The following is a 27,065-nucleotide window of genomic DNA, read 5'->3' on the forward strand; positions in this document are numbered from 1 at the left end:
AACTAAGATCCTGGCATCCAGTACCATCACTTCGTGACAAATTGAGAAGTGGAAACAGTGACAGATTTTATTTTCTTGGGCTCCAAAATCACTGCAGATGGTGACCGCAGCCACAAAATTAAAAGATGCTTGCTGCTTGGAAGATAAGCTATGACAAACCTAAACAGTGTATTAAAAAGCAGAGACATCACTTTGTCAACAAAGGTTCATATAATCAAAGCTATGGTTTTTCCAGTAGTCATGTATGGATGTGAGAGTTGGACCATAAAGAAGACTGTCACTATCATTCAGGCCTATTGTTTCCGGGAGCTGGTCTGGCACTCATAGCTTAGCCTTGGTATTTCTGCTGAACATAACAATTGCACAGAATACCAACATGAAACAAGGCCACTTTCTGACTCATGCATCAGGAGCAAAACAAGACCATACCATAATCATACCTGAACTTAGACAAAAAACAGTATTGTCCAAACCAAGAAAAATGACCAAACATCCACCTATTGTGGCCAGTAGGGGTGACAGCTGCTTCTTTACCAATCCCAGCTTTAACTTAGCTTCATTCTTTCTGCCTTCTAGATAAAATTTATTAAGATGCCCAGTAAATTCCTCATACTAGCCAATCTAGAGCATCCCTATTAAACTTCCACAAGATAACACAAGGGCAAAAATTGATTGTGGTGATGTTCCACAACTCTGAATTACAAAAAGTCACTGAATTTTACCCTGTGAATGGGTGAATTGTATGGTGTGTAAATAATTTCTCAATAAAGCTGTTAAAAAAATTGTGGTCTAGAACTGGGACCTGTCTGCCATGACACAGTGCAGAAATGGAGAGAAGTTTTGATGCTTTTATAGTCATTCCATAGCTATTCCATCGGAGAAGCTATTCCATACATGTTGAATATAAGAAATAAAAATCTGCACATGTCTTTTCCACATTTAAGTTTTCAGATTTCACTTTTCTAAATATTCATTTATGTTGTATGTTATAAAAATATCAGTGTTTCATGGACTGGGAGAAAACCTATTATAGTTGAGAAACAAGTACCCTAAAGGCTTCCCTGGTGGCTCAGTGGTAAAGAATCCACCAGCCAGTGCAGGACACGTGGGTTCCATCCCTCGGTCAGAAAAAGCCCCTGAGGAAATGGCATCCCAGTCCAGTATTTTTGCCTGGGAAATCCATCCCATGGCCATAGGAGCCTGGTGGATTATAGTCCATGCAGTCACAACAGAGTCCCCCACGACTTAGCGACTGAACAACGAGGACCTATAATTACAATGGTGTAAGACATGCTTTTTGAACTGTGGTGCTGGAGAAGACTCTTGCGAGTCCCTTGGACTGCAAGGAAATCCAACCAGTCCATCCTGAAGGAGATCAGTCCTGGGTGTTCATTAGAAGGACTGATGCTGAGGCTGAAACTCCAACACTTTGGCCACCTCATGCGAAGAGTTGACTCATTGGAAAAGACCCTGATGCTGGGAGGGATTGGGGGCAGGAGGAGAAGGGGACGACAGAGGATGAGATGGCTGGATGGCATCACGGACTCGATGGACGTGAGTCTGAGTGAACTCCGGGAGTTGGTGATGGACAGGGAGGCCTGGCGTGCTGCAATTCATGGAGTCGCAAAGCGTCGGACACGACTGAGCGACTGAACTGAACTGAACTGAAGACGTGCTACCCAAGTCTCTCTCAATGAGGAACTACAATACCCAGAATTCCCCCCAAAATACGTATGCCACGTGTATTCCACGACTCTCGCCGCGAGGTCCCCTGGGGCATGTAGTGCGTGCTTTTGGTTTTGCACGCTGGGCTCCCTCGGCCTTTTTTCCGGATTTTGAAAAGGACACCACCATAAGAAAGGTCTGGGATAGAAGGGAGGCGTGAGTGACATAACCAAGCCTGTTGCGTCCCATACTAGGGGACCAGGAATAGCCATGAGTTCTCAGCCCTCCTAACCAGCTTTCCCCGCGATTCTCCAGAAAAGTTCCCTGGCGTTGAGGAAAGAATTTGCCCGAAAATCAGGATCGGGTGACGGCGATAGGTTTTCTTCTTTTCCCCGCACGTTTCGGTTCCGGGGTGCAGAGTTCTGAGGCTTCCTTCCAGGTATTGTATTTCCTGTAGCGCGGAGGACTAGGGCAGGGCTGAGCTCTCCTCCTGCGGGACCAGGAGACCACATTCGTTCAGCGCCACTGTGTGCCAAGCGCCGAGGATGCCTGCCATTTTCAAAGGGTGCTGCTGCACTATATACCCTGCACTATACCTGTTCGCGGCGGGTGCCTATCTCTATAGTCCCGAGATCCCGCCTTTGGTAGAGTCAGTTTCCCAAGATCGGTTAGACTTGTCACTGGTGTTCTAAGCCGTGAACTACTTCCTCTTTCAGCTGTAGACAGGCAGGAGATTCTTGAAGATATCTTTGCTTTGATATCTTTGCTTTGTGCGGGGATTTTTGTGTATGTGTGTGTCGCAAGTCAGGCTGGGTCAGGATTCAGTGCAGATTGCCACAGAGTAGCGTGCAGACAGCTTGGCGTAGCGATAGACAGGATTTTGAGGCATACTTTTAACACTGGTTTGTTCATGTAATGAGGATGTTCAGGTTGAAAGAGTGAAAGAACTACGTGGTAGTCCCAACTTCATTAGTACTAGAGTAGATTTTTAATCTTTATGAAAGTAGGTTTTATCTGTAAAATTCAAATGAATAGTATCTCTCTGGCAGGTTGAGAGAATTTATTGGGATAATACTTTAAAAGTCCGTTGTAAACTGTTGTAGAAGTGTTAGATAATATGGTTTTAGTCCCAGCTTTTCTAACCATTGTTTCTCAACTAGAAATTTAGACATACTTTAAAACAAATTATTCTGTTTCATAATAATCTTTGGTTTCCATGTTGCTTCACCACACCCTGATACATTACTTGATTTCTTCATATTTCCTGATTGGGCTCTAATCATTTCGTTTATTGCTTAAAACCTACCTAAGGCCAATATAGTGATTAAATTGTTCGGATGCTTTTAGAGTACAAGGAGAAAGAAGCAAGAAATTATCTTGGAATTAAATATACCAGAGACTATCCTTCTGAAAAAAAATTTGAAAAATTGTTGCTATGAATTAATGGCTACTTTTTGTAAAAACTATAAAGGCAGTATATTTATTTATTGCAAAGAGTTTGGTTTGGGTCCCCCAACCCCATCTGGTTTTATAGTCAAATTTGAAAACTATGTGTCAGATTTAACATTATTTTTAGCTGTGTTGAGCCTTTCTTGCTGTGCATGGGCTTTTTCTAGTTGTAGCAAGCAGGGGCTTCTCATTGCAATGGCTTCTCTTGTTGAGGAGCACAGGCTGTAGATTTTAGTAGCTGTGGTGCAAGGGCTTAGTTGCTCCGCAGCATACAGAATCGTACCTGACCAGGGATCAAACCTGTGTCCCCTGTATTGGCAGGTTGACTCTTAAGCACTGGACCACCAGGGAAGTCCAGACTTAACATTTTTTTAGATGAAATGCAGAAAGAAACCCCTTTTCCTGGACATGTCGCTTTGGATCAAATCCTGCTCTCTGGGTCGGGCTAAGAACAAAATCTATAGTTATTTCAGAAAAAAAGTTGTTCTTGTAATGAGAATTTTGGAATTAATTTGGTATTAATAACATAAGTATGACCATGTTAAACCAATTTCTTTACAGAAGCTGCATATTGAAATGGGATTTGGAGTCATCATAATGGAAGCAAAATACATGAAGGAAAAACAGTTATTTTTATACCAGCACATTGCACCTGACTACTAATTGCAAATGGTTTTCTTTACCTAAGAAAATTTGTGATGTAAATGAAAAGATAGTTTTTTTTCCCTAGATTCATTATTTACAATATGCTTTGCCTAAGAGCTATTCGTCCATTCTCCTGGAGAGTGTTTCACTTTCGACCCTTTAGTTTTGAGCCATTAATTAGTCAGATGAATAACTGTACAGATGAAGAGCAAATATTCGGTCTTATTGAAAAAAACAAATCCCTACTTTCAGAAAAGCAAGTGGGATGTGCACTCAATATGCTTTGGCAGTTTCAAAAGCAGAAGACCAGCTCAGTAAAAAATGTGGACTGTGTCAGAAACCATCCCCAATTTCTTACTCTTTGTAATTTAGCTACAACTAAAATGGGATTCATGAGCGACAGTACCTTGGTGAATGTGTTATACATCATACAACAGTAAGTAATGTGCTTTTAGGTTTTATAGAAATGATTATAGTTTATTTTTATATTTTAACTTTATACAAATCTCTTTGAAAGGAAAAGCAATGTGGTTTTTTCCCTTAAAATAGTTTTCCTTATCATCTAATATTTTAAAGATACTTGGCAGATATTCTTCGATTACAGTAATCATTCCACTGTGTATATGTGTATCAAAACTTAATACTGAAGGTGACTTTTTATATGCCCTCTATCCCAAGACTATGGCCAGAGGGTTATTAAGGTCACCAAGAATAATTTGGAGGTTGCCAAAGACTTGTTTTTGAAGTGTTTTCAAGTCTGACCGAGAACTCTGACATTTCGAAATGAATAAGATATGAATGTTTAAAATCATGTTTTCTTTAAAAAAAAACAACAAAATATTATGCTGTACAACCTAAATATATACAATATTTGTTAATCATACATCAATAAAGCTGGGAACAAATTTTAAAAAAAGAGAAATTTTACATTATTTGGAGAGGAATTCAGCAGCTGTACGAAGGAAAAAAGAGCAAAAAAGTTAAAATTAATCTGTTTATTAGTCTCATTGGTGGAAATTATTGAAGTTAAATAGTTGCCTAAGTAGCTATAGATGTCAGCGCCACACAGAGCAGAGATATAGTTGTTTTTATTAGGGATCAGTGTATACAGAAAGGGGCTTAAGGTTTTTCTTATTTTGGGGGGTAGGGTTAGACTAAAAAAGAATGGTATACCTTTTATATCAGTGATAATACTGTTTATAGTGATATACCTATAAACAAAATAATTTTGTTTCTAAGATTTATCCTAAGAAAGTAATCTAAAATACAAGTTAAGATTCCTATACATGGTTATTCATTCCAGCGTTGTTTATAATATTGAAAAACTAAGATCCTAGTTATCTGGAGAAGGAAATGGCAACTCACTCCAGTGTTCTTGCCTGGAGAATCCCAGGGATGGGGGGGAGCCTGGTGGGCTGCCATCTATGGGGTCGCACAGAGTCGGACATGACTGAAGCGACTTAGTAGTAGTAGTAAGTAGGTAAATGTTTAAATGATATTATTTCACATAATTAATAGTATACAACCATTAAAAATTATGTTTTGAAGTATATGCAAAGATAATGGGTGAATGTCCACAATATAGTGTTAACTTACTAAAAGAGGCAAGATACAAACATGTGAAAAAAATACATATATTTCATTAAGTGTGTAGAGAAAGAACTGAAAAGAAATGCTCCAAATTAATGATGGTGAGTATTTGTGAGTAGCAGAGTTATAGATTATTTCTATTACCCAATTGAAGTTTCTCTTTATTTTACAAACTTTCTCTTTTAAAAATATTTTTGTAATCAGAGCAAAGTAGTACATGTTAGATGTACTTTTAAGATAAAACATTTCATTGAACATTTTCATTGTTCAGTGGACGGCATTGAAATGTTACAGATAAAAGGATGAGGAGGGCATGGGATAAAGTATAGGTGTTTATTAGGTAGTGCTGAGGAATCAGAATACTGAAATGGGACCAGACTAGAAATAAGGGTTGACTGTGTAAGAATGTAGTAACTTGAGGTTCACTTTTGCATTATAATCTTACTGCATATGTGCTTTTAATAATTTTAAAATGTTTCTATGTGGAAAATTATTTTCTCTTGATTTTCTTGAGGTTTGGTATTGAGGCCCATGACTCACTAGTTGAAGCACTCGTTACAGAAGCATGGAGAAGATTGGAAAGGCAAGTACTCTGGGTTCTTCAGCTAAGATCAGGGTTATTCTTTTCAGGATTAGCACAGTGAAATCTTGTAGGGGAGGAATAGGGAGCTGCTGCCTAACTATCAAGCTTTATTGAAATGTATTTAAGAACTTCCCTGGTGGTCCCGTGGTTAATACTGCGCTTCCACCGCAGGGAGCACGGATTTGATCCCTTTTCGGGGAACTAAGATCCTGCATGATGCGTGATGTGGCCAAAAAATTTTTAAAAAGAAAAAAATATACTTAAGTTCAGTTTAGTTTTAGGGTTTTTTGATTGTGTTAAGGTGTATTTTTCTAGCACAGTGAAATCTTGTAGGAAAAGAACGGGGAATGTGTTTTTTTCCATAAGAGAAAGAAAGTATTTCAGATATTCCTTAAGGCTGCAGAATGTAGGTGCTTTTAAACATATATAATTAATCAAAATATAGTTAAGCTAAAGTCACTGCTATTCTTAGGCTATGCTTTTTAAACTTTCTTTTCTGAAAGAATTTTGCTTCAGAAGGAAAAAATTCTGAGTGATAGGCTCTCAGTAAAATCCCTAGATGTTCATAAAAAGAGAAAGAAGAATGAGTTTATGAGAAAGAAAGATTTTACTGTTTAACAACGTCTGTAGGTACTTGCCTATCACTTCATTTTTATGAAGATGCAATGAACAGAGCTCATAGGTATCTTAGAATATTTCAGGTCCACTACTGTGAATAGTATCAATTTAGATATCTTTCCTACTCTACACATAGCTATATCTTTAGCATACTTCCATAATCAATGATCATCTAAAACAGGGAATGCCAGAAAGTTGGCTGCCTGCTCGTCCGTTTGTGGGGAACCTGGTGCTAAAGCATTCATAGGCAATTTGCTTCTGGGTCGGGGTTTCCTACATAGCAGAGCAGCTCCCTGCTGCGAGTCTGCCCTCGACACAGTGTTTGTAAAAAAATTAAAATAGAAAAAAAAGAGAAAAAATTTAATTTAAAAATATGTAGAAAAATATGAAATTTATTCAGAGTATTATGAGTTCAGTTCAGTTCAGTTGCTGAGTCATGTCTAACTCTGTGACCCCATGGACTGCAGGACAGCAGGCTTCCCTGTCCATCACCAACTCCCGAAGCTTGCTCAGACTCATGCCCATCAAGTTGGTGATGCCATCCAACCATCTCATTCTCTGTTGTCCCCTTTTCCTCCCACCTTCAATCTTTCCCAGCATCAGGGTCTTTTCCAATGAGTCAGTTCTTTGCATCAGGTGGCCAGAGTACTGGAGTTTCAGCTTCAGCATTAGTCCTTCCAATGAATATTCAGGACTGACTTCCTTAGGATGGACTGGTTGGATCTCCTTGTAGGCCAAGGGCCTCTCAAGGGTCTTCTCCAACACCACAGTTCAAAATCATCAATTCTTTGGTGCTCAGCTTTCTTTATAGTCCAGCTCTCACATCCATACATGATTACTGGAAAAACCATAGCTTTGACTAGATAGATCTTAGTTGGCAAAGTAATGTCTCTGCTTTTTAATTTGCCAGAAAATTTAGAAAATTTGGAGTACAGAGAAGCTTATTGTATTCTGTACTATACTATTTATATTTTATAAGAGTATATAAAAAATAATAAAAGAATACATGAAAAGCTCTCCATTTATAAAACAGCTGAGGGCTCTTAGCTGTACCAGAGGGCATTTTGGTGATTTCTGAAAACTTAGAATTTTTAAACTTAAGGGTTCTGGGTAGCCATGGTCCATTATTAGTGGGATAAAACAAATATTAGTGATGAAAGAAAAATCAAGGTGGGAAAGAGACAGGAGCTTTTAGAAACCACAGAACAACACTCCCTCTAAACCAAATAGTAACTTAGGGCAGAAGAGAAGGGATTGCCTAAGATAAGAAGCAGTAACTATTTGTAGATGAGAGGACCAGTCATCCTCATTATTCTTTTTTAGTATATTGCTTTTTAAAGCATAAACAATGATAAATTCTTACAGTTGTAGTTGTACATGACTGCAGGGTGAGCTCTGTAGGCTTTTGTTGTGTGAGCTGAGTTAAACAAGGGACCCAACAGATTGCAAGCTACCCAAAGCAAAATGGCTGTCTGAGGAGGCCTTACAAATAGCTGTGAAAAGAAAGAAGCAAAAAGCAAAGGAGAAAAGGAAAGATATACCCATTTGAATGCAGAGTTCCAAAGAATAGCAAGGAGAGATAAGAAAGCCTTCCTCAGTGATCAGTGCAAAGAAATAGAGGAAAGGAATAGAATGGGAAAGACTAGAGATCTCTTCAAGAAAATTAGAGCTACCAAGGGAACATTTCATGCAAAGATGGGCTCAATAAAAGACAGAAATGGAATGGAACTAACAGAAGCAGAAGATTTTAAGAAGAAGTGACAAGAATACACAGAAGAACTATACAAAAAAGATCTTCACGACTCAGATAATCATGATGGTATGGTCACTCACCTAGAGCCAGACATCCTGGAATGTGAAGTCAAGTGGGCCTTAGGAAGCATCGCTACAAACAAAGCTAGTGGAGGTGATGGAATTCCAGTTGAGCTGTTTCAAATCCTGAAAGATGATGCTGTGAAAGTGCTGCACTCAATATGCCAGCAAATTTGGAAAACTCAGCAGTGGCCACAGGACTGGAAAAGGTCCGTTTTCATTCCAATCCCAAAGAAAGGCAATGCAAAAGAATGCTCAAACTACCACACAATTGCACTCATCTCACATGCTAGTAAAGTAATGCTCAAAATTCTCCAAGCCAGGCTTCAGCAATATGTGAACCGTGAACTTCCAGATATTCAAGCTGGATTTAGAAAAGGCAGAGGAACCAGAGATCAAATTGCCAACATCCGCTGGATCATGGAAAAAGCAAGAGAGTTCTAGAAAAACATCTATTTCTGCTTTATTGACTATGCCAAAGCCTTTGACTGTGTGGATCACAATAAACTGTGGAAAATTGTTCAAGTGATGGAAATACCAGACCACCTGACCTGCCTCTTGAGAAATCTGTATGCAGGTCAGGAAGCAACAGTTAGAACTGGACATGGAACAATAGACTGGTTCCAAATCAGGAAATGAGCACGTCAAGGCTATATATTGTCACCCTACTTATTTAACTTATATGTATGCAGAGTCCATCATGAGAAACACTGGGCATGGTGAAGCACATGCTGGAATCAAGATTGCCAGGAGAAATATCAGTAACCACAGATATGCAGATGACACTACCCTTATGGCAGAAAGTGAAGAGGAACTAAAGAGCCTCTTGATGAAAGTGAAAGAGGAGAGTGAAAAAGTTGGCTTAAGTGAGTGAGTGAAGTGAAGTCGCTCAGTCATGTCCGACTCTTTGCGACCCCATGGACTGTAGCCTTCCAGGCTCCTCTGTCCATGATATTTTCCAGGCAATAGTACTGGAGTGGATTGCCATTTCCTTCTCCAGGGGATCTTCCCAACCCAGGGATTGAACCCGGGTCTCCTGCATTGTAGACAGATGCTTTACCATCTGAGCCACCAGGGAAGTCACATTCAGAAAACTAAGATCATGGCATCCAGTCCTATCACTTCATGGCAAATAGATGGGGTAACAGTGGAAACAGTGGCTGACTTTATTTTTCTGGGCTCCAAAATCACTGCAGATGGTGATTGTAGCCATGAAATTAAAAGATGCTTACTCCTTGGAAGGAGAGTTATCACCAACCTAGACAGCATATTCAAAAGCAGAGACATTACTTTGTCAACAAAGGTCCATTTAGTCAAGGCTATGGTTTTTTCTGTGGTCATGTGTGGATGTGAGCGTTGGACTGTGAAGTAGGCTAAGCGCCAAAGAATTGATACTTTTGAACTGTGGTGTTGGAGAAGACTCCTGAGAGTCCCTTGGACTGCAAGGAGATCCAACTAGTCCATCCTGAAGGAGATCAGTCCTGGGTGTTCATTGGAAGGACTGATGCTGAGGCTAAAACTCCAATCCTTTGGCCACCTGATGTGAAGAGCTGACTCATTTGAAAAGACCCTGATGCTGGGAGAGATTGAAGGTGGGAGGAGAAGGGGATGACAGAGGATGAGATGGCTGGATGGTATTACCGACTCAACGGACATGAGTTTGAGTCAACTCCAGGAGTTGGTTCTGGACAGGGAGGCCTGCTGTGCTGCAGTCCATGGGATTGCAAATAGTTGGACACGACTGAGCGACTGGACTGATTCAACAAATCTCTGGGCTTAGAAATTTCATATCCATGTACTGAATGGTGTTTATAGTTAACCTCATTATCTAAACCGATCTGTCTTCGCAACTCCAGGTTTGCGTTCTCTCTACCTGAAACTGTCTTTTTGTTGAGGGTAAGGAAAACAATCTTTGTCCTTTGGTGAGGTAGAGAGATCAGTATAATGAACTCCTATGTACCCATCTGCTGCTGCTGCTGCTGAGTCACTTCAGTCATGTCCGACTCTGTGCGACCCCATAGATGGCAGCCCTCCAGGCTCCCTGTCCCTGGGATTCTCCAGGCAAGAACACTGGAGTGGGTTGCCATTTCCTTCTCCAATGCATGAAAGTGAAAAGTGAAAGTGAAGTCGCTCAGTTGTGTCCGACTCTTAGCGACCCCATGGACTGCAGCCTACCAGGCTCCTCTGTCCCTGGGATTTTCCAGGCAAGAGTGCTGGAGTGGGGTGTCATTGCCTTCTCTGATGTACCCACCAACCAGTGTCAATAATTACCAACATACAGCAGTCTTGTTTTGTCTGGATATTCTCCAGTTCCCTCCCTACCCTTCAGTATAGTTAAAATTGTGGTATAATTTTACCAGTAAACACCTTAGTATGTATTTCTGAGAGACAAAAAGCACTCTTTTAAAAGTATGTATAATCACCATGCTATTATTATACCTAAGAAAAATGATTAATTATTCCTTATTATCACCTAATAACTGTCTGAGTTCAAATTTCTTTGCCTGCTCTATAAAGGTCTTTTTAAAGGCAGTTTGTTTAAATAACTATCCAAACATGGTAGACGCATTGTGTTTAGTTGCCATGTCTCAAGTTTTTCTCTGCTTTTGTTTTTTTTCTGGTAAGTACTCATTAAAGAATATTGTAAAAATATACCAATTTTTATAGTTATACCAGTCATAAGTATACATCTTGATAAATTTTCACATACTTAAAAAACTCATATACTTCTATGTAACAGCACCAAGATCAAAACACAGAATATCACTAGTTTCCCCAAAGTTCCTTTTGTGCTCTCTTCCAGTTACTCCCCACTTCTCTGTCCCAAAAGTAACCACTGTCTTGACTTCTAACACCAGAAATTAGTTTTCTTTCTATCAAAATGAAATCCTATAGTAAGAACTCTTATACCTAGTTTTTTCACTCAATGTATTTTAAAGATTCTTCTGTGATATTGCACTATTCTTTTTTATTGCTGTATGGAATTCTAGGAATATGTGCAGTTATTCATTATACCCTTGATGGAGATTGAGATTGTTGCTTTTTTTTTTTTTGCTATTACATATCGTGCTGCTGTGAAATTCCTTATGCTTATCTTTAAGTGAATTCAAAGTCTTTAGAAATCTATAATAATTCTCCCTTCTGCTCTTTTGTCTTGCCATTTTTGTTGAAGAAATTGGTTTATCTGTCTTATAGACAAAATCAAGTTTTTCAAGCATGATTATAGTAGAGGTTGTTTTATTTATTTTTAAAATATTTTTGGTTTTATGTGTTAATATGGGCTTTCCTGGTGGCTCAGATGGTAAAGAATCCGCCTGCAATGTGGGAGACCTGGATTCCATTGCTGGGTTGGGAAGATCCCCTGGAGAAGGGAATGGCTACCCATTCCAGTATTCTGTTTTGTGTGTGTGCTAGAAAGCAATGTCTTTTATTTAAAGTTGTTTATTTCTTTTTTGTTTTTTGCAGAAAACTTTTAATGGGTGATTTTTAAAATTTTATTTATTTTTAATCGAAGGATAATTGCTTAACAGAATTTTGTTGTTTTCTGGAGAATCCCCATGGACAGAGGAGCCTGGCAGGCCACAGTCCATGGGGTGGCAAAGAGTCAGACACGACTGAGCGACTTTCACTTTCACATAGAACCTTGAGTTGAAATTGTTCTGTCACCTGAAAAAATTAATAAGTAAAATGATTCAAATAACTTTGAGTGTTTCTCCCCCCTTTTTAAAATCTTTGAGAAGAATGTGGCTTTTTAACTCTTAGCTTGGGTTACTTTTAGTAATAGATAACATTTTAGAAAATTCATTTTATGTTAGTGATGTATTAGTTTTTTAAAATTTTGCCTATTTTATAACTGTATATTATGTTTTAAGTGAGAATAAATAGTAAGGATCCTCTTTGTATATTTCCTTTAATAGGTTTGATGTTAGTGTGCTGTCAAAATTTTCCTCTTGCCTGGCAGATCAGCATTTACATTATAGTCCATTAATGGGAAAAATAGCTGATATTGTAAATAGGAACTTGGAAAACATACAGGACTTAAGGTAAGTTTATTTAGGGGCTTTGTGTTGTGGTGGAAAGATTCTGGACTTTGAGTGCACACACACTTAGACTTGCTAGTTCCTAACTATGTGACTTTATTCTCTTGCAAGTTCACGGTTCTCACCTACAAAACAGGAATAGTAAGTAGTATCTACTGTGCAATGTTGCTGTGGGAATTAGACATAAAATATGTAAACTATGACACAACATTGTTGAGCTCTGTGATTTTTCCTTACTTGCAAGCTAACATGTTTGCTTGCCATCCTTACGACCTCATTTAACCTTAAATTACCTCCCCAAAGGCCCTATCTCTAAATATAGTCACATTGCCAGTGGGGCTTTAACGTATAAATTTGTGGGGAGAGGGCATAGTTTGGTTTGTAGCCTACACCAGTGTTCATAGTAACATTAGTCACACTTGCTGAAGGGAGGAAACAACCTAAATGTCTGTCAGCAAATGAATGGACAATCAAAATTTTGTATATACCCACAGTGGAGTATCATTCAACTTTGAAAAGGAAGGAAATCCTGATATATCCTACAACATGTATAAACCCTGAAGACATTATGCCAGTGAAATAAGCCAGACACAGAAGGACAGATATTGTATGAATCCCCTTTATATGAGGTGCCTAGAGTAGTCAAACTCATAGAAACAAAGTAGAGTGGTAGTTGCCGGGTGTTGAAGGAGGGGAGAATGGGGAGTTACTATTTAATGGGTAAGAAGTTTTAGTTTGAGAAGATGAAAAAGTCCTGCAGTGGATGATGGTGATGGTTGTATAGCAATGTGTTGAGTGGTTTAATACCACTGAACTGTATACTTAAAAATGTTAAAACGGTAAATTTTACTTTATATATATTTTCACACACACATGAAAGTAGCTTATAAAAGCAGAGATAATAAAAAGCACTGTAAAATTTTTTTAACTTTAAAAAATTCTTATAGACCCATTTGAGAATCTAATGAAATCTTTGGGTACTTCCCCACTCCAAATTGCAATTACAATTAAAAAAATAATATCCAAGTTTACAAGTAAACTAAATAGCAACACTAGGTTACTAATTTCTGTTAATTGATGTTAACATTAAACATTTGGATTAGAGAAGCTGAAGTATTATACAACTGGGCTTTTAAAAAATAATTTGTTTGATTGGAAAGATTGAAGAAATTTTGAAACAAAAAACTTCAAATAGTTCCATTAATTGAGATAGTGGAATGGTTGAGATCGTTTTAGATTTACATTTTTCATGTCTTTTTTGTAGATGTTTTCTAATTATCATCCCCACATGTTTGTTACATCATACCTTTTACATTTTACATTCCTTATTCATTATTAGGTGTATTCCTGTATGTAGAGTTTTATGATTTTTGTATTTAAGAACTGTCTCCTTCTGAAAGGAGAAATGTCTCCTTTGTAATTTTGGTGTCTTCTACAGTGCCAGAAGATTGATTTATGTTTCTTAAAAGTGTTTATTGAGCAAAGAAATACTCATGTTCAATATTGTCCTACTGTTATATATTAATATCAATATAGCATAAAACATTAAAAATATGAAATCATTCATTAGTGAGAAATATTTTGCCGGTATTTTTACTGGTAGATTATGAATACAGAGGAAGGAGTAATAAAGCAAAGTCTACTTCTGGAAATTATAGAATGAGACCTTCCGTGTTGCATTCAATTGGCTGTTGGCACAGAGTGATTTCTGAGTAAATTTCATTAAAATATTTCCCTTCAAAGTATTTATCTATAGAACAAGATATTATACACATTCAACAAAAATTATTATTCAATCCGTTTTTTTGTCTACAGGCTTTTGATTACTAGGAGATCAGAATTCAAGTTCCACTAGTATTTAAAAGAAAAGTTTTGTTGTATAAATAAAGCCTGTAGTATTTTTATCAATTCCTTTCTGTTTCTAAGCATTTAGTCTTAGGATTTTTCATTATTCTTAGATAATGTAAACCTTTTGCATCTTCTTCCTCTTTCAGGTCCTTGTCTGTTTTGATGGTCAACATATCTTCTTTAATATCACAGCGTTTTCAAGAGAAATTAGTGAACAAAGCAGAATTACTTTTTGACACTATGGATTCTTCCCAGGTCAACACTGCAAGAAGAATAGTACAGTTTCTTCGAAATATTAGATATAGATATTACCCACTATTAGAAAGGTGTAATAAAGTATTTTTGAGCAATATGAACCATCTTGATTTGGACTCCATCAGTAAAATACTTAGTCTATACTACTCTCTACAGTTTCATAGTTTTGAATTTATTTTAATGACTAAGAAGAGGCTAACAGAAATGATTCCTCTGTTTGACCACCCTGCTAGCTGTGTAAAATTGTTTGTAGCGTTGGGACCCATGGCAGGACCTGAAGAAAAGAAACAGTAAGTTCAGCTAAAAGTGCTTTACTTTTCCTGTTGAGAATATATGGAGTCTTCAGGCATTGATCTCCTTGCAGTTCTAGAAGTCAGAAAAGTCTCTCCACTCAAAAGTAGAAGGGAGCTGAGTACTCTGCTCCTTGATCTTTCTCTGGTTATCCTAACTTATATCTCAAACTCAGTCTCCTAAGGTGTTTTGAATGGGGGCCAGTAATCCCTTGGGGGTCAACATAGCACTGCTGAAGGAGAACATCGTATCAGTGCTATTCTTCTCCCTTCTTAGGCTGCGTGACTGGCTTTGGTGGTTGTGGTGGTTTAGTTACTAAGTAGTGTCCCGCTCTTTTGTGACCCCATGGTCTGTAGCCCCCCAGGCTCCTCTGTCCATGGGATTTCCCCAGCAAGAATACTGGAGTGGGTTGCATTTCTTTCTCCAGGGGATCTCTCTGACCCAGGGATTCAACCTGTGTCTCCTGCATTGGCAGGTGGGTTTTTTTTACCACTGAGCCACCAAGGAAGCCCCTGTAAAGATGAGCAAATATTAAATTAATACATGATTAGTAGGTATGAGCAAACAGATTAAGTGTGATTAGTCGATTCAGTTAAGCAGGGGTTCCAGGAATTACATATTGGGTATATGTATATGTCTTTGTTTCTGTTAGCAAAGACTTCATAGAGAGTTTTTGAGAGTCTTCTAAATTACATGAAGAAATTTAAGGGTACATTTTAAGAGACTGGATCAAGATGGGAATAAGATGAGTATTAAAACACTTTTATTGGCAGTTTTTTCTTGTCACCAAGTACTGTTAAAATCTTTTATGCCAGGGCAGAGACAGGGCAGTCTCTGACTTCAGGAAATTTTTATTCCACTTGGAAGTATAGAAATAGGTAATTGAAATATGTAAATACCATGACACGTCAATATAGTTTATGAGTATACTAAAAAATAGATATAGATGGTAATTGCTGTGGACAGACAGAAAAGTGAGAGAAAAATGTGGATAAAATGGTTGGGGAAAAGCTATGGGGAGAAGCTGGGTTTGAAATACTTGATAAGGTTAGTGAAAAGGATGGTGTGGAACTATCCAGGATGAATAGAGAATTAGTTTGCCATGCTTTCTTCAGATTTCGTATTTTGGACTTGCCTTCTAAATTATTCTAAAAGACACTTATATACTTATCACTGCACTACTTTGGATGATTTCAAAATTTACCATCTTTGTAAATTTTCAGTTTATAGTGTTATAGTAAGTACTTAGTGTTAAGGTTTCTGTTAATATGTAGATACGGTGACTTCCTGGTCAGATCTTACTAAGTTTTAAAAAATTGGGGCAATACTGAAATATCAATTGTTTGCTCCATAGCTCTCTCCTACTGAATAATTTCATTGAATTATTGTATTTTATACCCAATGAAACCATACCTTATTTGAAAATCATTAATTAAAAATTTTTTATTTATATTTTTTAAGAGTTTAAGATTATACTGAGGCCTTAGTTTCTTTGAAGAAAATACATTTTTCTTTATTTAATAATATTTTGTGTTATCCCCAATTAGGTGGGGAGAAAATTAGAATTATATATTTAATCTATTTTTTAAATTTAGTTTTTGTTTATATTATTTCTGTTTATTACCTAAGAACTGTTATTTATAAAAATTTAACAAACTAGTCATTAATTTTCTAACATATTTTTCTTTGCTTCTAGACTTAAATCAACTATATTATTGATGTCAGAGGAGCTGACTGGCCAGCAGGCCCTGGCAGTGATGGGAGCAATGGAAGAGATGGAAAGCAGAAATTCACGTCTGATTAAAAAGTATACTTTCCTGAAATTTTTGGTGTTAAGTTTAGTCGACATTCATAAGTTGCTTATTTTTGAGAAAAAAAAATTTTTTTTCCTATAATCTTGGTTTTGAAGAAATAAATAATTAACATTTAAGTCATTGTTTATTTTCTAAATAATTTTTCAAAACAGGTTTTTAATTGTTTTCAACATCTTTCATTTCATTTGCTGCTATTCTTATTCTCAGGCAGAGGATTATAATCTAGGAAAGTGAAGAGCATAAAGCACAAGTGACTTTTTAAAAAGACAGTTTCTGTAGAACAGTTAACATCTATCTACATGAATTTGAATTGTTTCATACTATAGTTGTTACCTTGAAATCATACTGCAGCATACTGGCTTTTTAAACTTGAGATTTAAGAAGAAACAAACATGTGGTTCAGATTGTGTATATTTAATATTTCATTGTATATTATATATTCCTTTAAAAAATACTCCTTCTGCCCTAGTTCCTCCAGTTTATTGACTGTTTGCATTTTTCATTGCTTTTAAGCATCTCCATTAGAGGACCATACTGGATTTAAGGAAGAAAAATCATTTTACATTTCTGTCGTCATCTTGAGACAGTTCGTCAAGAACAGAAAACCTTGGATCATTCATTGCTATTTCTCTAGCACAGAGCATGTCTGGCATGAAACAGCTCCTCAGTAAAAGTTTAATAATAGTACATGAGTAAACTGGTTATAATACATGTTTTATCATTCTTTTTAGGATTACTTCAATTCTGCATAAACATTTGGATAACTATAAACCAGTAGAGTTGTTGAGAATAACTCAAGCGTTGATTTTTCTACATTTTCAAAGTAAAGAGCTTTTTGTGAGACTCAGAGAATTACTACTTAGGTAAGATTAAAATAGATGTGTTTAAGTCTTTCATTGTATAATCTAGCCTGTTTTGTTTAGTTATGTATAAGTTTAGTTATATAAAAGTTGTTGGAACTTTCGAAAACAGAAATGGGTAGATTATTATTAAAATTATTAAGACACTTATTTTGCTGCCTTGCCCATTCTGCCAGTGCTTGTGCTTGATATATTTTCAAATGGAAGTGAGGTCAGTGGGGTGATGAGAGCTCTAGGGCATGAACACATAAAACCAAGCCATTCTGCTTTCCTGCAGGAATGGAATAACCATCCATGAAAAGATTAGAGCTGCTGAAGTAGGCAAAGCTCCATTTAGGAGTACTCACATTTGTAGGCCTTTAGTCTGCTTGCTTGCCTATTTTAAGGAATAATTACCATTTAACTTATTTTAAAATGTATTTATTTGCTGTGAGGGTCTTCACTGCTGCCTGGGCTTTTCTCTAATTGAAGTGAGTGGGGGCTACTCTCTAGCTGTGGTGCACGGACTGCTCATTGCGATGGCTCCTCTTGTTGCGGAGCACAGGTTCTGGACTCGCAGACTTCAGCGGTTGGGGCATGTCGTCTCAGTAGTTGCGGCTGTTGGGCTCTAGAGCTCAGGTTCAGTAGTTGTGGCGCACAGGCTTAAGTTGCTCCATAGCATGTGGGATCTTCCTGGATCAGGGGTCTAACCTGTGTCTCCTGCATTGGCAGTGAGTGAGTGAGTGAGTGAAGTCGCTCAGTCATGTCCGACTCTTGGCGACCCCATGGACTGTAGCCTACCAGGCTCTTCGCTCCATGGGATTCTCCAGGCAAGAGTAGGCAGGTGGACTCTTTATCACTGAGCCACCCAGAGGCTCCAAGGCATATTAAAATTTAAATTTTTAAAACTAAAATATGTGGTGGCAATGTTAGTAAAGTATATTCATATGATTTTCCCTTTTATAATTAAAAAAATTTTGCATTTCTATGAACATAGCATTCCTGTTTCAACTAAGAAGTTATTCAGTTTTCCATTGATTTTTGTTTTACTTTAAGATGGAGTGTTCCAATTAAAAATTTTGACTTTAAGGATCAAAATAATGACTTGAATGAAATTAAAACCAGATTAATCTTTTTCCTCCTCTGTTTTTCCCATACTAGTTTGATTTCTTACTGTGATTTTTGAAAGACCAGGCATGTGACTTTATGTTGTAATCAAGACTGACAGATAATTGAAAATGATTTTTGCTGTAATAAAATGATATGCTATTATGGTTAAGGATTTGAACTGAGGAATAAGAGGTAGCACTTTATCAGGTGAGAATTTAGCATAATAGATATGTTACAAGAAGGTTCACTGTTTTCTTAAATAGCTCTCTTATCAAGGTGATTAAGTACAGGATTGTTTCTTCACTCCATATTTATTAATAACATCCACTTTCATATAGCCTCTGAATTAAGAATTTAATATAATTATGTTCTAAATTAGGTATCATAAACTGGCCCAGAGACATGATTTATTTGGTCAGTACAGTGTTTCTTAAAATAGTAAATTACACAATACTATTGGCCTACAGGTATGCTAACAGAAAAGTAAGACAGGAGTGGGAGCATCACAGGAGATTTCACTTTATCGGTAATGTTTTGTTTACTTTATTAAAAAATTTGAAGCAGATATGGCAGTGTTGAAGTTTAGTAATTCTGCATAGCAAGAGCCTCTACATACCTCTGTAGTTTTAAATTTAACCCTTCCCCCACTTCAGTGCAGGTTGTGGGAAGGAATACAATCTAGTTAAAATAGTTGACATAAATGTTTGTGTGAATATCTCCTGAAACTATCTGGGAAACCCAGGGAATTCATGTACTGGAATAATATGTTCTTTGAAAAAAAAAAGATGATATATTGAGCTATCTATATAAAATAGACATATTCCCTCCTCTTGACCCTACTCCCTCCTCTTTACTCCTGCCCCCTTCCCCAGGCTAACTGTTGTCCCTGCTTCTAACTGCATGGATTAGTTTTGCCTGTTTAGTGCCTTGCTTCTTTTGTTTAACATTTTATTTATGAGATTTACCCATGTGTTTGCTATATATTCTTGTAAGAACGTAACATGTGTTTTTTAGTCTATTTTAATGTTGATAGATATTTGATTTATTTCCAGTTTTGGGCTATTATAAATACTGCTGTGGTGAACATCCTCATTTGTATCTTTTAGTGAACATATGTATACATCTCTGTGGGTATTTACTGAGGAGTATGATTGTTGGTTATGCACATGTTATAATATGTTCACCTTCAGCAGATCCTGCTAAATAGTTTTCTATTTTGTCTTCCTTTCTTTTTAACAGTTTCCCGACTAGGGATTGCACCCGGGCTACAGCAGTGAAACCCGGAATCCTAATCACTAGTCCACCAGGGAACTCTAAATAGTTTTCTAAAGTGACTGTACCAGTTTATTTACCACTAGCAAAATGTGAGCATTCCTGTTTCTTGAGATCTTTACCAACTCTTGGTACATTTTTATTTTAGCCATGCTGGTAGGTTTGTGGTAGAACGTAAATAAACGCAATTGCATCTGTTGTGAGTTTTGGAATTTTAGGGAACACCATAAGGAAAGCATCAAGTGGAGTCTGGCATGTTTGTGTCTCTTGGAGGTTTATTTTCAGATTAGTATCACAAGATTGGCAAATACTGAGAGTTCCTACCCCTTGGGTCAATTCTGTAAACAGATACAACTCTGGAGGTCTTTTCTTTATATAAAATAGCATATTAATTTTTTGTGGTTATAAGAATACAATACTCATTTAGTGCTTATTGAGTACCTATTTTGTGTCAGGCAGTGGGCCAGATATGTGAAAATCATTTTGATTGTAGTTTATAAGCATAATAATTGGGTGTTCGCACTATTGGGTGAGATGTGCTTCCCTCAGATCTGTTATGAGGTCAGCACGTGACCCATCTCATGTGAAAAAAAAATCAGTTTGAAAACAGAAAAAAGTATAAAGGAGAAAATAGTCATTTGTAAGCCCTTTCATTTATGGTGAGCAGTTTGGTTTATTGTTGGGTTTATTTGCTTGTGGTGTGTATCATCTGTATGTTTTTCTCCCAGTTGAGAATCAGGAACGTACAGCTTTGTGTTCCTCCTCCCATACGCTTAACGTTAACAGCATTTTCCTACATCATTTAAAGCTATTTGTAAATATTTTTAGTTATTGGATATTGCCCATCATAGGACTGTATCATAATTACCTTAACTATTCCCCTTCCTGGGTGTGTAGACTGTTTTCAAATTTTAGCCACATAAAAAAATATGATGAATAATGTAACATAAAATCTTTGCCTTCATTTTAGATTATTTTCTTAGGCTAGTTTACTAGACTAAGATTGATCATGTCAAATGATGTAATTACTTTTAAAGTTCTTAAGCTATACTGCTAAATTATTTTCCAGAAAGGTTGCACCAACTTTTTAAATTTACTATTAGTGAATGAGAAAGTCTGTATCAATAGACCCTTGCTAGCCTTGAATATCATCATTATTTTAATATGCTAACAATATGTTTAAAAGTCAATCAGTTTTCTTTTAATTTATATTTGATCATCTTTTCCAGTACTTCTAAACTTAAAAGATGCTTTAAAAGCTCCCAGTTTTTAATTTGTATTTTAACAACTGCTGTCCTGGTGGTGGGTCCCTAAGCATAGAGATTTGGGAAAGAAGGAGCAGAGAAGGGATTGTATGCTTTGTGTTTGTCCTTTTTGTCTGTCTTTTTTTTAAAAGGTTGGGCTTCTTATGTTGCCGAAGAAGGGGATCACTGTTATTGAGTGGTTACTCTTTGCCTGTTCTAGATCATACCAGCTTTTGACAGGTCACATCCAGAAATTCAGTCCAAATTCTGTCTCTCACAACAGCTCTGCAGACATTGTTCTAACGTCAACCTTTTGTTTGTCAGGGACTATGGTTTTATTTTTGCATAAAAAAATGAGGATATGCTTCAGAACATCTTACAGCTTCCCTTGACTTCCCTTAGTAAGGGAAACTTGTCATCTTTGAATTTATCTAACCCTTGTATTTATTTTCATTTATTTATTTATTTTTAGCTGTACCGGGTCTTGGCTGCTGTGCAGGCTTTTCTCTAGTTGTGGCAAGCAGGGGCTACTCTAGTTGTGGTACATGGGCTTCTCACTGCTGTGGCTTCTCTTGTTGTGGAGCGTGGGCTTTCAGGGTGCAAGGGCTTTCGTACTTGCAGCATGTGGGCTCAGCAGTTGAGGCTCCCGGGCTCTAGAGCACAGGCTCAGTAGTTGCAGCACACAGGCTTAGTTGATCCAGGCATGTGGGATCTTCTGGACTAAGGATCGAATTCATCTCCTGCACTGGCAGGCGGATTCTTTACCACTGAGCACCAGGGAAGCCCCTAACCCTTTTCAAATTATATTTTAAAACTGCCACACCTATTAAGTGTACTAATAATTATATATTCACGTTTTAATTCTTATAACTAAGTTTTGTTGCTGATAGATTCATTCTGTTCTTTTTATTTTTCCTTCTTTCTTTATAGTTATTTGAAAGTCAGTGTCATACCTAGTGAGATTTCCATCCTGGTCTATGCTCTTTCGATGCTTCCTTCTGCTCACCTGGACGAAGTGAGGATGTCTCAGATTGAAGCAGTTTTGCCACAGTGTGACCTACATGACCTGAATATTTTTGCAGCATCTGTTTTAAGATGTATTCAGTATGATCACATGTATCTGGATAATATTCCTGGGAAACAGTTGAAAGTACTTCAAAAATTAGATCACTATGGTCATCAGAGACTACAAGAATGTAAAAGTTTGAATCTGTTATGGGAAGAAGTTAAATCTTTAAAAGGAGACTGGTTTGCTGATTCACTTCTTGAAGAAACAGTTGTTACCTTACAGCGTTTGATGGATGAAATTAATTACATCAATGTTGCAGGGATTGCATCTTTCATTTCTAGAACCAACTACCTCAGTACTTCACTACTTGATAAGATAGCCTCAGTGGTCCTTCAACAGATTGAAAAGGTGAAATTGAAATGTTGCATATTATTGTCGACTTCTAGAAGCATAAATGTTTATAATAAGTGCTTGAAGAGCTTGATTGGAATTTGAAGTTTAAAACTTAAGCTCTAGTTTCTGGTTAAATAATAATAGTTGTGTTAGGATAATGGAGATGTATGATTTTTGCTTTCTTTTTCTTATTTTCTATAATCCTGTGATACTTTTACTATTTAAAACTATTCAAAAGAGTAAGATAAAGGTGAAAACTGAGAAAATTGTAGGTCTTCACTGACTTTAGAATAATTGAATTGTCAGTGTGTCTTCCTACAGTTTAATTTCTGGAACTTGTAAAATGCTGTTTGTTTGTTTTTTAAATTAATTAATTTGCTTTTGGCTGTGCTGGGCCTTAGTGGCTTCATGGGCTTTTCTCCAGTTAGGGGCTACCCTCTAGTTGCAATGCATGGGCTTCCCATTGCAGTGGCTTCTGTTGTTGCTGGGAGCCCAAGCTCTGGAGTTGTGGCACATGGGCGTAGTTTTTCCATGGCATGTGGGATCTTCCCAGACCAGGGATGGAACCCATGTCTCCTGCTTTGGCAGATGAATTCTTTACCGCGGAGCCACCAGGGAAGCCCCAGTGATGCTTTTTGAATTATGTGAGAAAACAGTTGCTTATAAAATCAGTTATATATATCAGAATATGGTTTTTACTTAGAAGACAGTATTTCTAATAAGTGAAAATAAAAGTCTATCTTTTTGCCTAGCATAGTGCCTGCTGTTTATTAAGTACTGGATGAATGAACTTTAAAAAAAGAATGAAAGAAAAATGAAGTCTGATTATTATTATAAATTAGGAAGCTTTCTTGTTATATGAAGAGTCTATAAAATGCACTTATATCATGGAAATCAGTGATACTGTCTTGTCATTTCAATGACTAAGGAATTCTGGAACAGAATTTTATACTTATAAAATCAATTTGTAACTTATCTGATTTATTTTTTTCTACATTAATATTTAGTTACTAGAGATTAGTGATGGAATTAAATAGATTATAGCCAGATAGAGAACTTATTAACAGTGATACATGTGTCATTTAACTGTGGGCATGTTCATTTAACTATAGGCTTGTTTGATAAAGAGTTCTACTTAGGATAATAATTAGGCTAAATTTTGTTTTGTTTTGCTGAGGTTTAAACAGTAATTTTTTTGTTCTATTTTTTGCAGATTCATCCTTTTGCAATTCTTGCTATTATTCTTCCATTCAGCACCCTGAACTATGATCCACCTCAATGGGATGAATTTTTTGGAACTTGCATTCAACACCTTAATTCTTACTTAAGTAGGTATATTGTTTAGTCCTACATGGATGAGGAGGTTGGAGAATACTATTGCTGCTACTCTTAAGACATACTGTTTTTTAAAGGATAACAAAAATATCTATGAGTTTTATACCTTCAAAAAAATGTTTTGGATCCATTTTTAAAAACTTTTTTATTATGATAAATGTCAAACTTGCATTAGAAAATAGAGACTTGAACAAGTAGCACTTGTGAACTCACTAGGTAGATTCAGTAATTGTTCACATTTTATCATATTTGCTTTATCGTTTCTCTTGCTCTCATTTTTTCTATGCCATTTCAAAGTAAGTTGTAGGCAATGTGACTCTTTACATTTAATTGCTTAGACATACACCTTTTAAGAATAATGATCTCCTAAGTCACCACAATACTGTTACCACATAGAGAAAATTAATTGTCTCCTGATATATAATATAGGGCTCCCCTGATAGCTCAATCAGTAAAGAATCTGCCCGCAATGCAGGAGACAGGGTCGGAAGATCCTTGGATTGGAAGATCCTCTGGAGAAGGAAATGGCAACCCACCCCAATATTCTTGCCTGGGAAATCCCATGGACAGAGGAGCCTGGAGGGCTACTATTTATAGGGTTGCAAAAGAGTCAGACATGGCTTAGAGCCTAAACAACAACAATATGTAATATACAATCTATTTTTAAGTCTCCCTCATTATTCCTAAAATACCTTATTTACAGTGATTATTTTGGACACAGGATCCAAACAAGGGTCACTCATTCCAGTAGGTTATCTCTCTGACATTTTGCCAGATTTGCTCTGTGTGTTTGTGTGTGTGTGTGTTTGTGTATATGATGAACCACTGGAAATGCCAGCCCTAAATACTTCAGGTTATAAGGACATTCTCCTATGAAAACACAATGCCAGTATCACACTTAAGAAAATGAACAAGTACCACTTACTACCTAGTATTAGTCACTCAGCCATGTCCAACTCTTTGTGACCCCATAGCCTGCTGTCCATGGAATTCTCCAAGCAAGAATACTGGAGTGGGTAGCCATTCCCTTCTCCAGGGGATCTTCCCAACCCAGGGATCAACCCCGCATCTCCGACATCTGCTGCATTGTGGGCAGGTTCTTTACCTTCTAGGCCAACTGGGAAGCTACTGCCTACTCAATCCATAATAAAAATTTCCCAATTGTCACCAAATTTTCTTTGATAAATTTTTTAAAGAAACTAATGTTGGGCTACATCACTTTCTCCCTATCTTTTTTTCTCCTGACATTTTTTTATTCTAAAAGGGATTGGCCATTTATTATGGGTTGTGCCACATTCTGGATTTGTTTGAGTGCTTTCTTTTAACTTGCTCCTCCATCATCTGTATCCCTAGTAAACTGGAAGTTAGTTATAGATGCTTGATTAGATTCAGAGTAAACATTTTCAGCAAAAAATGTTTTGTATGTGGAGCTGTATATCTGATATTTGTATCATTTCTGGAGACATATAACATTTGATTGTTTTTGTCAATTTTAATAGTTTTGTTTTTTTTTTAAATAGAAATCAAATATTTCTTAAGGTCCTTTATAGACATTTATTAATTGTCAGAAAGGTAGTTGCTCTGGTGATGATTATTATGTCTCTTCCCTGATGGCTCAGAGGTTAAAGCATCTGCCTCTAATACAGGAGACCTGGGTTCGATCCCTGGGTTGGGAAGATCCCCTGGAGAAGGAAATGGCAACCCACTCCAGTATTCTTGCCTGGAGAAGCCCATGGACGGAGGAGCCTGGTGGGCTACAGTCCATGGGATCACAAAGAGTTGGACACGACTGAGCGACTTAACTTCTAACTTCTTCTTAAAAAGTCTAAATAGTGTTTTAGTACCAGAAAAAAGGTGGAATAGAAATATTCCTTCCTACTACTGGCCTTAGCAGAAGCAGTATGTGAGGACAGCAAAGACAGGAAATTATTTTTTTCTTTTCATTTATTTTGGTCCTGAATTATATTTGTTTCTATTTGGCCTTAAAGAAAAAGGCTTTATGGGGCTTCTCTTCTCAGACTCATACTTCTTGCATGTCGGGATAATGTGAGAGTTTTAGAGGTGAAATGTCTGGCTCAGTAGTTACTGCTTTTTCAGTCAGTATTCACCAAGTACTTACTGTCAGGTGGTCGTTAGTCGCTGGAGATATAGGAGAGAGTAAAAACCAGATAGACTTTACCATCATTGAGTTTGCTTTCTGGCGGGGTGAAACTGGTGTACATAATCAGCAAGTTCATAAGCTCAAATGGTGATAAGAATCTAGCAGTACTAGAGCAGGGCAGGTATGTAGGATGGAGGATAGTGAGGCGGGCCAGGTGGAGTAAGGAGATGTCATTGACCGTGGATTGAATGAAGTGAGGGAGTGACCCATGCCCACAGTTGGAGAGGAGCATCCCAGGGTAAAGAAAAGCAAGTGCAAAAGGCCATGAGGTGAGAACATGCTTGATTTCTTTTTCGGAACAGCAGATTCAGTGTGGCAGGAATGGAATGAGGGAGACCAGGTTGATAGGAGAAGAAACTGGCTTTCCTCAGAACTTTTTGCTGTGCCTGGAGTGTAAGAAATACTCATTCTGTTATCCAAGCAACAAATACTTAACTGAGAGCTTCTGTGTCCAGCATAAGATGTTAGGCTCTATTTTATGGTATGTTTCTCTAGGCTTATAGACCTCTAGTTAGTCTGTGTGAGACAGTATAAATATATTAATGATGTCAGTATGATGTTCATGGACTTTGGTACATTTTTTGTAGGATCTGTGTGCCAGATAGTATCTGACCTATTTTTGTGTCTCTAATAGACAAGTAAAATGCGACTGTGACATGTGTGTGTTTATTCATGTACAGATGTATGCGTGTGTGGCATTCATATATACTTCCCTTTTAGTAATTGGAACTATTCATAGAAAGATGAGACTTGAAACTGAAAGGTGAGACTTTGCATATGCTTTCTTGGTTGTTCAGTTGTGTGTCAACAACCAGAAGGAAATGAAAGTACATTCTTTTTTTTTTTTTTTTTCTTCAAATAAGGGATATAAGAGATGAGAGTTTAAGTACAGCTTTGATTTTTGAAGACTTTACTGTGAAAATGATTGCAAAATTCTTGGAGACCTAAAGCAGAATTTTAAGTAATTTATAGAATGATACTTTTCTTTATTTTAAATAAACATTAGTTTTGACAGATCAGTTTTGCTGGTAGAGATCATCACGTAACCTTGTTTGTGACTTGATCTTGCTTTATTAAATAAACTCAGCAAAA

At 37.0% G+C, this 27,065-nt stretch overlaps 1 protein-coding gene and 1 non-coding gene across 5 annotated transcripts in view; both read left to right on the forward strand.

The window, feature by feature from the left end:
- The first annotated feature begins 1,738 nt into the window (after positions 1-1,738).
- Positions 1,739-27,065, forward strand: part of FASTKD1 (FAST kinase domains 1) — a 34,790-nt gene continuing 9,463 nt past the window's right edge. For 2 of the 4 annotated variants that reach the window (XM_069577241.1, XM_069577242.1), the window contains exons 1-9: positions 1,739-2,104; positions 3,676-4,195; positions 5,864-5,932; positions 12,280-12,405; positions 14,397-14,795; positions 16,493-16,603; positions 17,342-17,473; positions 22,006-22,492; positions 23,691-23,805. In XM_069577241.1, the coding sequence (XP_069433342.1) occupies positions 3,861-4,195; positions 5,864-5,932; positions 12,280-12,405; positions 14,397-14,795; positions 16,493-16,603; positions 17,342-17,473; positions 22,006-22,492; positions 23,691-23,805 (1,774 nt within the window). In that variant the 5' untranslated portion in view covers positions 1,739-2,104; positions 3,676-3,860. Of the gene's footprint in view, positions 2,231-3,675; positions 4,196-5,863; positions 5,933-12,279; positions 12,406-14,396; positions 14,796-16,492; positions 16,604-17,341; positions 17,474-22,005; positions 22,493-23,690; positions 23,806-27,065 lie in introns of all 4 variants that reach the window. The other 2 variants (XM_069577243.1, XM_069577244.1) reach the window with 2 other exon arrangements.
- Positions 20,309-20,415, forward strand: LOC138434938 (small nucleolar RNA U13). Its single transcript, XR_011254994.1, has one exon. It is a non-coding gene; the product is annotated as a small nucleolar RNA U13 (small nucleolar RNA).

The sequence above is a fragment of the Ovis canadensis genome, chromosome 2 (genome assembly GCF_042477335.2).
Source record: "Ovis canadensis isolate MfBH-ARS-UI-01 breed Bighorn chromosome 2, ARS-UI_OviCan_v2, whole genome shotgun sequence".
NCBI lineage: Eukaryota > Metazoa > Chordata > Mammalia > Artiodactyla > Bovidae > Ovis > Ovis canadensis.